The 12015-nt window shown below is 47.8% G+C and overlaps 1 protein-coding gene across 2 annotated transcripts in view; it reads right to left on the reverse strand.

The window, feature by feature from the left end:
- APBA1 (amyloid beta precursor protein binding family A member 1) overlaps nt 1-12015 on the reverse strand; it is a 233250-nt gene that overhangs the window by 12232 nt on the left and 209003 nt on the right. For both annotated transcript variants that reach the window (XM_018052054.1, XM_018052056.1), the window contains 2 exons: nt 8464-8643; nt 4915-5127 (listed from right to left, as the gene is read on the reverse strand). In XM_018052054.1, the coding sequence (XP_017907543.1) occupies nt 4915-5127; nt 8464-8643 (393 nt within the window). The remainder of the gene's footprint in view (nt 1-4914; nt 5128-8463; nt 8644-12015) is intronic.

Genomic DNA, 12015 nt, shown 5'->3' on the forward strand with positions numbered 1-12015 from the left:
CAGGATGAGAGCTGCTCATTAAATTCATCGCAAGGAACACAGACACAGCACTGAAGCAAGTAATACTAACGTGAAGCCTTGAAGAAGCCCAGAATGGTCCCCTGCAGTGGCCTAGAGGGTGGGGTGGGGCAGTGAGCATCTGCTCAGGTACAGGCAAGAGAGAGATGTTTTTAGATAAAAACAAGAATATAAGCCATTAAACATCTTCATCCCATCCTGGTAGTTCTAGCTGAAACCAGGGGGAAAATCCTCAGGGTGGGAGTGGGGAGGGGGGATGTGGTTGGGCCGATCACATTTTTCCACTTGACAAGGTCGTGCATCCTGCAGCGCCATCCTAGCTGGGGCCTGCCTGCTAAGTACTTCTCTGCCAGGGGTGGCCACAAAGGCGCAGTCTTTCCTCCTTTCCATCTTCATCAGTTACGTCTGTTTTCATCACCACATGGCCTTTTAATTTTCCAATTCCACAGAGACTCCATTTATAGACATCAAAGGTCAGCTACGTGTGCAAACAAACCTTTTCCCCTTAGGAAACTGCCCAATGTGCTGACCGAATCCTGCACTAGTTGGTCTCCACCTTGCTGTGTGAGGCACCGGACAGAAGGCCAGTCCCTGGGTGGCACCACGGGAAGGCAGCGCAGGCCTCACAGGTCTCACAGCCTCACCCTGTCTGCCTCCTTCGTGCACAGGCAGCGAGCGGTGGGGGGGGTACTGGACATGTCTGCACCTTCTGAGTAGCTGATGACTTATCTGTGAACTGGATGTCTGCCATTGCCTTCCCTCATGGGCTACCTTTTATGAAGAGGAAGGAAGGTGGCCAGTGCCAAGGGCTGAGCGCTGCCCGGCTGGTGTGTAATAGGCTCAGGTATACAGCCCCACAGTCCTTAGGAAGCCTGGCTTCTTCCCACCCAGGCCCCAGCCCCAACTCAAGTTATCCTCTCTTCTGGCTTCTCCTCCCCAAACCTCTCCCCAAACCAGGTACAGATCAACCTCCACCTTCCCTCACCAACCTCCCTTTCTCTCCCACACTGAACTATCTCCCAAGGCAGGCTTTCTCAACTTACAGACACTGGGCTGGGTGTTCCTTAGTTGGGCGGCTCATCCTGTGTATTTCAGGACATTTGGTAGCATCCCTGACCTTAGGAGAGTCCCTTGGACAGCAAGGAGATCAAACCAGTCCATCCTAAAGGAAGTCAACCCTGAATATTCATTGCAAGGACTGATGCTGAAGCTCCAATACTTTGACCACCTGATGCAAAGGGAAGACTCATTGGAAAAGACCCTGATGCTGGGAAAAATTGAGGGCAGGAGGAGAAGGGGAAGACAGAGGATGAGATGGTTGGATGGCATCACCGACTCAATGGACATGAGTTTGAGCAAGCTCCGGGAGTTGGTGATGGACCGGGAGGCCTGGTGTGCCGCAGTTCATGGGGTTGCAAAGAGTCAGACATGACTGAGTGACTGAACAACAACTGACCTCTACCCACTGGATGCCAGCATCTCCTCCTCCTTAGTGGTGATGACCCAAACTGTCTTCAAACACTGCCCAATGTCCCCCACAGAGGTCAAGATCCCCCAAGCTGAGAACAACTTCCCTAGGGTCTGATCAGAGATGCTGCTGGAATGATATCAGGGTGGCCGAGCAACCTGGCTTCAGTACTGACACGCTGTACGACCTTGAATGATTATATCATCTTCTATGCCTGTTTCCTAGCTTGCACAATGGTACCTACCCTCCAGGAGGCCGCTGTAGGGTTTTTCAAGTGAACATACACATTCTAGAATGGTCTAGGTGCACAGCACTCAGTCACTGCTAGAATCAGTCCTTTCATTCACTCCTCCCCAACGAGGCCAAGCTCCTTGGGATGCAGACGGTGTCTAACACATCTCTGATTCTCGGGGCCCCTCAGCGGTTCATACACATGCACAGGTGTTCAATAAGTAACTTGCTTCTGGTGTGAAAGTGCATGTGTGAACCTTGGCACGTGGTGAGTGAGAAGCCAGAGGTGGGTCCTCTCTTTCTATTCCTGGCCCTCCCTGGCTTTTCCACATGATCACACCATCAGGTCAGCCTTCCCAGGCTGGCTCAAACCTCTCTCTCCCCACGACAAACCTAGTCCACTGTCCGTCAATTCCAGGAGAAACTCCCAAAGGCCAGTTTCCTTCTGGTATCCACCTGGGTCTTACCCCTCCTTCAATATCCACCAAGATCCCACCACCACCAATCTACTCTAAATGCTCTTAGCATCTCAGCTCTATGTTGCCATGAGGGTTCACTGAATCCTTTCAATGATAATTATCCCCCAGATGCATACTGTCCTTCTGGCTCCTCCACAGTTCAGCTCAGCCTAACAGAAGCCCAGTTAACCATGTTTGAATGAATATGCATGTTTTAAAGCAGGTTCTTTAATCTTATCTTTAATGTATGTTAAGCAAGAGGTAAAATTTAAGTGTAAGATATAACAAAAAGAAATGAGGCCAAAGAGGGCTATTTCTTTCTGGGTGTGATTATGAGTTTGTTTCATTAAAAACAAACAGGCAAAACAAAGTGAAAAGACGACCGTCAGACTGGGAGAAGATATTCGCAGACAAGGCAACCAAGAAGGGCTTAAAATCCAAACTATCCAAACAGCTCATACAACTCAACAACAACAACAAAAAACCCCAACTGAAAAATGGGCAGAAAACCTAAATAGACATTTCTCCAAAGAAGAAATACAGATGGTCAATAGGCACATGAGAAGATGCTCAGCATCGCTAATTATTCAGTTCAGTTCAGTCGCTCAGTCGTGTCCGACTCTTTGCAACCCCATGAATCGCAGCACACCAGGCCTCCCTGTCCATCACCAACTCCTGGAGTTCACTCAGACTCACGTCCATCGAGTCCGTGATGCCATTCAGCCATCTCATCCTGGGTCGTCCCCTTCTCCTCCTGCCCCCAATCCCTCCCAGCATCAGAGTCTTTTCCAATGAGTCAACTCTCCACATGAGGTGGCCAAAGTACTGGAGTTTCAGCTTTAGCATCATTCCTTCCAAAGAAATCCCAGGGCTGATCTCCTTCAGAATGGACTGGTTGGATCTCCTTTAGAGAAAGGCAAATCAAAACTACAATGAGGTACCACCTCACTCCAGTCAGGATGAACCTCATTAAGAAGTCTGTAAAAAACAAATGCTGAGAAGGTTTAGAGAAAAAGGAACCCTTCTACACTGCTGGTGAAAATATAAGTTGGTGCAGCCACCATGGAAGACAGTATGGAGGTTCCTCAGAACACTAAAAATAAAATTACCATATGATCCGGCAATCCTACTCCTGGGCACATATCCAGACAAAACTATAATTCAAAAAGATACATGCATCCCTGTGTTCACAGCAGCACTATCCACAGTAGACGAGGCATGGAAGCAAACTAAATGTCTGCACAGATGAATGGATAAAGAAGATGTGGTTCACATATACAATAGCTCGCCACTCAGCCATAATAGCGAACGCAATCATGCCATCTGCAGCAACATGGAGGCAACTAAGTGAAGTAAGTCCACGGGAGAAACAGATACCATATGGCATCACTTATATGTACCTCTAAACTATGACAGAAATAAGCCCATCTATGAAACAGAAACACGAAAACAGACTAGACTGGTGGTTGCCAAGGTGGAGGGAGCTGGGAGAGGGATGAAGTGGGAGGCTGGCGTTAGTAGATGGAAGCTTTTAGACATAGACTGGATAAACAGCAGGTCCTACTGTCTAGCACAGAGAACTATAATTCAGTATCCTATGATAAACCATAATGGAAAAGAATATACAATAAAGAATGTATATGTATGTATAACTGAATCACTTTACTGTACAGCAGAAATTAACACACTGTAAATCAACTATACTTCAATAAAAATTTTGAGTAAAAAGCAGGCAAGAAGATAAAAATTCCTGTATAACATTAAAAAAGGAAAAAACAAGCTGTCCTATACACTTACCTTGACCTTTCCTCCACCCGAGGCCCCTTGGCCAAGGATATTGTCTCTTGTGATTTTCTCCTGCTTAGAATAACTATTACATGAATTCACATTTATTCTCTCTCATACTCACACCCAGAGCTATGTTCTAGTTGACAGGCTTTCAGGAAACCCCAAGGAACCAGAGAAAGTCATAGGATCCCAATGTGCCTGTACCTCAGTGCTTGCTACAGAGCTAGAAGGGTCTCCAGATACTGTAGTGGGGGGAAATATTCTTGTTCCTATTGGCCATGCAATCAGAAAATTCCAATGTGCTCCAGAGACTACACTCGCATGCTTTGTTTCTAAGAAAATCTAATTTCTTCCCCTTAAATACTCATATTCAATTTTCCTTTAAGTAGCTCTTCTCAGTCTTATGAAACAGCATAAATTCAGGTTGAACAAGAAATAATTATGTTCAGGTTGCAGAAGGTGTACACAGATGGTACCAGTTTCCTTCCTTCCACTTGGCATGTGAGAATCATGTTATGCAGGCTCTGGGGAGCACACACTCTCCTGGATCACAGTGGAGGACAGTGCTCTGGCATCTGAAGCATTTTCTTGACTTGTGATAGGGATGGCAAGTCACCTCAGGCATACCTAGCTGACTCTATGTGGTGTCTTGATTACTGAGCTGAGGAAAATTCTGTTGAGGCTGAGTCTTAGTGGGAGATAGTGCTGTGATTGATTAGTGATGTCTGCAATGGGCATGGTGTTAGTCAGTGGTGTTACGTGAGCCAAATATACACCATCACTGAAAAAACAGTTTCAGGGAGGATTCTGTACAGAGGAAAAACAGCTCAAGTGCAAGTCCATGCCTTTTGTATTTGTGTCTTTCTTAGTGTTTGGTACTCAGAATATGTTCAATGACATCATGTCATTTTGGGTCTACAATGGCATTGGACTTTTCCCATCTCTGGTTACCTTAATAATGCTCTGGCAGGTTGACAGAGGCAGGCCCACCAGGCTGGTGCCATTGATGGACATGATCTGGTCCCCAATATTCAGCTTCCCTGACTTCTCTGCTGGGCCTCCATGCATCATGTTGGCTATGATCACAGTTGGCAAGATGGATCCCCAGCCAGACTCCACGATCACCACACCTAGGATTTCCCCTTTCTGCTTCTCTATGAAGACCTGAAAGGAGAAACACAACACTTACAAAGGCTGAATCAGCAACCATCCAAGGTAGAGAGAGAAGTCAAGGCATTTCCCCTGTTCCTGTCCTGATGAAACATGACAGACACTTCCCTGATGACTCCAACCCAGACGAATGCCATCCTCTCTGTATTCCATGGCATCTGGGGCTGGTAAGAAACGATGTCATGCAGGCACATACCCCTTTTTTTGTAATTCTTATTCCATAAAAGCCATCCTGCCTTGGGGCTTCCCAGTGGCTCAGTGGTAAAGAATCCACCTGCCAATGCAGGAGATGGAAGACATGCAGGTTCAATCCCTGAGTCAGGAAGACCCTCTGGAGTAGGAATGGCTACCCACTCCAGTATTCTTGCCTGGAAAATCCTATGGACAAAGGATCCTGGCAGGATACAGTCCACAGGGTCACAAAGAGTCGGACTTGCGCAAGTCAGACTCAGCACTTGTACCTGCCTTGGTGCTACAACCACAAGGGGTGTCATATTTTGTTTGTTTTTCCTGTAGTCCCCAGCGAAGGGCAAAAGAGACTGTAGGTGGGGCTTTGGTGGGATCTTATGGTTTCCAGAATAGCTTTTGGATTCTAGCACAGATCCCCTGTTTCACAGTGCCTCATAAATTCCCTCCAACATTTAAGATTTTTGAGTTAAAAATAAACATGCATTATAGAAACACTTCTCTGCAACAAGAAAGTTAAGAAAAAAGAAAAAGGTTGGAAGTGCAAAAACACCGGCCCTAGATATGCGTCATTACTGTGGCTTTCCCCAGCTGGGCAGAGAAGCCGGGAGCTGATTTCAGATATGTTCAGTTTGATAAGGCAGACATACCATAGACAGGTAAGACGCTTCTTGGAAGCAACGAACAGAGTATGTGTGTATTTATTTCTTCATATTTACAAATCCACACATGCTCAAACACATACTGGAATGGGGGCTGCTGGGGCCTGACAAAGTCCCTTCATGGGCTGGTGTCCTCCTCGCTGTTGCTGTCACTCACAACTGGCCCTTTTCCTGGAGAACTGCCCTAAGCCACATGGCAGTCACCACCTCCTGGGAGTTTAACCGTGTGCCCCTTCACCCCTCAAATCCATACATTGGAGCCCTAACTCCTAGTACCTCCAAATATGAACTTGTTTGGAGATCGGGCCTTTTCATAGGCAATCAAGTTAAAATAAAAATGATTAGGGTGAGTCCTAGCTCAATATGATTAGTATCTTTATAAAAAGGGGAAATGTGGCCACAGAGACATGCACAGAGTGAAGACAGAGAGGGGAGAAGGTGACCATCTACAAGCGAATGAGAGGCCTGGGACAGATCTTCCCCCTCACAGTCCCTCGGAGGAACCAAGCCTGCAGACACCCTGATCTCAGGCCTCCAGCCTCCAGCCTCCAGAACTGGAAGACAATGCATTTCTGCTGTGGAAGCCCTCAGTCTGGGGAACTCTGAGCACAGGCACACTCACCTACCTCCGTCTGACCTCACTGCCAATGACTGATGAGCGCTGGGCACAGGCCTGCCAGCTCTTTTGGCTCCAGGTGGGACAAAACAGTCCTGTGATGTGTGACCCAGTGCTTCCATTTGAATCAGAGGATGCTCATCCCCAGCGAGGCCACAGTCCTCCGTGGCATCCCCACCACCCTCGTGCCCACACTCACTGTTTCCTGAGTGCACCCTGCCCCCACCTCCTCTTGAACCAGAATTCCCATCTCACGTTTTGTTTCCAGGGAACCTAGGACACCTAGTATCCATGAGTGAATTAAAAGATCACTGGCCCACATCTTGGGCATAAAGTCCAGGCCCCTCACCTTGGCTGGACTCTCAAGCCTGCCATTTCTGACCCAGGCCCTGCATCCTCTCATACAGTACAGCCTCAATGCCTCATCCGTGGCTCCCCAGATGATTCCTGAGTGTGTGAAACCTCATGCTTCTGTTACTGAGGCCCAGCTCTCTGCGCTCCTCTACACTTCTCAGAGAATACCCAGACCCCACAGCAGGTCAGATAGCCCTGCTTTCCTCTAGCTGTTCCTGCAGAGCTCAGTCCCAAGGGGTGCCCAGCACCCCTCATCTGACCCCAGAAAGCCGGGACCAGCTCCACTCTGCCGGGCACAGCTGTCTCTGAATAGTGCCCATCCAGCATCATCGTTTAAGATCCTCCCTGTTATAAATCATGAGAAACGCTGGACTGGAAGAAACACAAGCTTGAATCAAGATTGCCGGGAGAAATATCAATAACCTCAGATATGCAGATGATACCACCCTTATGGCAGAAAGTGAAGAGGAACTAAAGAGCCTCTTGATGAAAGTGAAAGAGGAGAGTGAAAAAGTTGGCTTAAAGCTCAACATTCAGAAAACGAAAATCATGGCATCCAGTCCCATCACTTCGTGGGAAACAGATGGGGAAACAGTGTCAGATTTTATTTTTTTGGGCTCCAAAATCACTGCAGATGGTGACTGCAGCCATGAAATTAAAAGACGCTTACTCCTTGGAAGAAAACTTATGACCAACCTAGATAGCATATTCAAAAGCAGAGACATTACTTTACCGACTAAGGTCCATCTAGTCAAGGCTATGGTTTTTCCAGTTGTCATGTATGGATGTGAGAGTTGGACTGTGAAGAAGGCTGAGTGGTGAAGAATTGATGCTTTTGAACTGTGGTGTTGGAGAAGACTCTTGAGAGTCACTTGGACTGCAAGGAGATCTAGCCAATCCATTCTGAAGGAGATCAGCCCTGGGATTTCTTTGGAAGGAATGATGCTTAAGCTGAAACTCCAGTACTCTGGCCACCTCATGTGAAGAGTTGACTCATTGGAAAAGACTCTGATGCTGGGAGGGATTGAGGGCAGGAGGAGAAGGGGATGACAGAGGATGAGATGGCTGGATGGCATCACGGACTCGATGGAAGTGAGTCTGAGTGAACTCCAAGAGTTGGTGATGGACAGGGAGGCCTGGCGTGCTGCGATTCATGGGGTTGCAAAGAGTCGGACATGACTGAGCGACTGAACTGAACTGAACTGTTATAAATATGCCCTTTCCTAGATCGGGAGCTTATAAAGACAGGGTTTAGGTCCTGTCTGGTTCTGGAACCCATCCCCAAAGTCAGCTGTGGGTCACAGAGGGCAGAGGACACCCTGCCTCACTGGCCACGGCCCTCAGCTGAAGTATCTAAGAACCTGGGCCACACATGCGGGGAGCCAGAGATGGGCCTGAGCGCTCTGCCATGTCCTGCAAACACCGCGCTCCACCCCAGCACCCTGCCTTCCCCTCCTCGGTGGGCAGGCCCAGCTGGCCCAGCCTGGGCAACAGGTTCAGGGAGGTACTTGCATCTTTGCAGTTTTCCGACTTGGAGAAGTGGATGAGGTCGTCGTTGTACATGTCTTGGGTGTTGAGCAGATCGCTGTACTCCTTCTGGCTGAGATCTTCAGGGTTAATCCCATTGGCCCTGAGGAACTCCTGGTAGGCCACGCTGAAGGCCTGCCCGATGGACTGTGCGATCAGCTGGGCCTGGAGAGGAGAGACAGGGTCAGCAGGCCAGTGCTGCTGGTAGATGACCCGGGTCCCTGAAGAGTGCCGGGCCCTAGGCACTGGCTAGCCCAGCGGGTCTCCATGGCGCAGCGGTGCCTTCTAGAGGGCATTTCCCAAATTAGCGGCAACATTTTTTACTATGACAATGATCATAGGGAGCTCCCGGCATTCAGTGGACAGGAGTCAGAGATGCTCTGACACAGCTTACTGCTGTGCAAAGGACAGTCTTGCCCAAGATGAGCTGTTTTACATCCTGCAAAATTTAAGATATCCCCCCCCCAGACATTCATGTACATATAACACCTGTGCTCAGTTACCTGAGTCTAGGACTCAACTCTAATTTATATAAAACCACAAGACTTATCGCGTGGCTCTAAAACACAGTGAATGTTTCCAGAATATAACTATTATGTGAATTGAGAAAAGATGTTTTATCCAACACTTTACCACGAGTAAGCATCATGACTTTAGAAAACCATCGGCATCAACGCCGTTTGTGAGATGTGTGTTGCCAATAAATCATCGCCGTCATTCTGCACACTGGCTATGCAGTGTAGAGGTTCTTCACATGTGCGTGTGTGTGCGCACGAATGTGTCTATCAACTATTTTATGATAGCTACCAACAATCTTATTTTAGCTTTCCTTTTATTTCTCCTTTGTATTACATTTATGGCAATAATTTGGTCATTTTGTGAAAACTTTTTCAGAAAAGGAGATTAAATGATCTATGAATTTCATTCATATTGTCTATGAGCGGGGCATTACAAAATATTTGCTATGTGAAAGGACTGTTGGGTCCAACAGAATTGAGAACCTTGGTCGAGTCCAACCCTGCATTTTCTAGGTGAGGAGGCTGAGAGGCCCAGAGATACAAAGGAACCTGTTCAGGGTCACACAGCTCACAGGATGGGAACTCTGCTTCCGTTGATCTTTTTCCTGCACTGGAATTTGATAACCTTTCCCTGCATTAATTAATTAACATCACAACTTGGGAGAGCCAGCAGCAACCAAGCCTGCGCCACATCACATCCCATATAAACAGCGTCACATAAATTCACGTCAAGTCTATGACGAAAGTATGACTGGTCCACAAGCCTTCATCCTAAGCTCTGAGGGCAGTGTTTAAGAATTCAGAAATGTTCCAATTTTAGAAAGGTAACAGAGTGCATACATCATACATTGTGTAAAAACCCCACTAGAGCTTGGAGAAGTGCCTAAACACACTCAGTAATATTCCTGCAACAAAATGTGTGAGATTCACAGTAAGCTGGACAAATCCTATAAAGTGTCTCATCACAGCTCAGAGCAAGCTTATCAGCCAAATGAGTACAAAAATCTCTTTTGTTTCTCAGAGCTCTTAGACTTTAAAACTGTGTACGTATTGTTTCCTTGTTTGCATTGGGGAGATGAGGAAAAGGAGGTTGAAAGTGTAAGTTGGGGTGGGGTTGGAGGCTGAGAATCCTGGTAGCTTAATTCCAGAGCCGACCTCCTGCCCACCCCTGGTACTGCTGCTCTCTCAAATTCCAGTGGGTAGAAAACCCACAAAACAACAACATGCTCTAGGGCAATGTTTCAAACACACAACTCTCATCTCCATCCCTCCTTTCCCTATCTTTAGTCATTTTTGCTGAAAGCAGTTAACTAACAGTGATATCAGAACTTTCTGCATGGTTGGCTTGCGGGAAAGAAATACTGCTTAACATTTCTCACTCTGAGAGTCTGGTGACATCACATGTCATGCCAAGGACCACCACACTGCCTCCTGCCGAGGCATCGCTGTGGGCATCAGAGGCTCGTGTGAACAGACAAATTGAAAAAAGTGTCTGAGAACACAGTCAGTGGGCTTTCCGACCATTGTGAGTGGAGGCACCGGGCCAACAGCTCAATCTACTCTCATCTCTGCTGGGTCTACCTGAGCCACACGGCAGCCTGTTCTATAGAAACTGAGCAGCTGCACAGCCCGTACATGGAGGTGGGATTCACATGTGGGTCTCCCAGCTCCGGAGCCCATGCTCTCCTCTTCTATCCTGGGCCTTGGAAGCAAAGATTTCTAGGTCCACTCTTGCTTCTTCCTTCTTCCCCTTCATTGTCTCCCCTACAGACCCAAAGGAGCCTCAAGGGAGACAAAGTCCTCCTTTAGGAGCAGCAAGCCTGGGAGAGGTGGCTGAGAGCTGAACAGGCACCTCATGTCTGGTAGGCAGAGCTAATGCCATCTTTTTGCAGGCCTGCAGGACACATGAAACAATGTTCTAAATGTTACTCTGTTGGAGCTTTACAAGAACCTTCTCCCAGTTTGCAAGTTTGGTCTCAGTTTCATAGGAAAAGTGGAGAGAATGGCCAGGACAGGTGCTTCAAGCTCTCTGTCTTCTCAGCAACCTGTCTCTGGAGCTGAGAACCAGACTAGTAAAAGTTGGTACAAACATGTAAGCGTCTCCTCCTGTCTGAGGCTACAGCCATGAGGGCTCTGCTTCCCTGGAAAATTGCCTCTGACTCCTAACTTCTTAGAGGCAGGCCATTACTGTGGCTCAGTGAATACTCTCTGGCAGAAAAACAGCCCCTTTTAAGGACCCAAGGCTACTGGCGCCAATTTTCCTTAAGTAGATAAGGTCTCTCTGCTCAATATGAGAAAGATAGCTTGTTTCACTGTGGCAGGAGGAAAATTTATCTCAGTCAATGGCACTGACCTGGCCATCTCCGGGCAGGCTCTGTAGTTTGAAACCATCGTGGGGCTGTGGCCCTGGCCTGGAGGGAGCTGCCAAGGCCTGTTGAGCTTTGGGAAAAGGATGGTGCTGAAATAGCTTGAAGCCCAGTGGCCTTGCCAGCAATTCTAGGGACAACTGGAGAAGAAGGCTGAAGGGAAGGAAGAGCCCCACCTCTGTTTTAAATTAGCTTCCCCTGCTGACTTTATCATGTGGAGAGATGGGTGTCAGGAATCCCTGGCTTTGTGACTGGAGGAGCAGTTGGGTTTGCAAAGGAATGGGCAGCTGGTGCTCATGCCATGTGGTGGGGAGGGGCAGGGACGCCAACTTTCCTGTTAGGAAAGGGCAGTCCTGCACAGCCCTCTAGCGTCTGGTCTCCTTGCCTTTCCCCATACTCCGTCAGCAGGCCTCTGTCTCAGGCCTCTGCACCTGTTCTTTCCTTACTCTCAACTCTACTCAGGTTTGGCTCCAATGTGACTTCTGAAAGGACTCTGATCATCGCTCTACCTGAAACAGCCCCTGCCCCTCTATCCCTTGACCTAGTTTTTCCTGAGTAAACATTCCTCTGCCTAACTTTACATTAAGTATATTTATCTATTCATTTTCTGTCTCTCTGTAACCTTCACGAGGAGTACCTTATCTGTTTTACTC

The sequence above is a fragment of the Capra hircus genome, chromosome 8 (assembly GCF_001704415.2).
Source record: "Capra hircus breed San Clemente chromosome 8, ASM170441v1, whole genome shotgun sequence".
NCBI lineage: Eukaryota > Metazoa > Chordata > Mammalia > Artiodactyla > Bovidae > Capra > Capra hircus.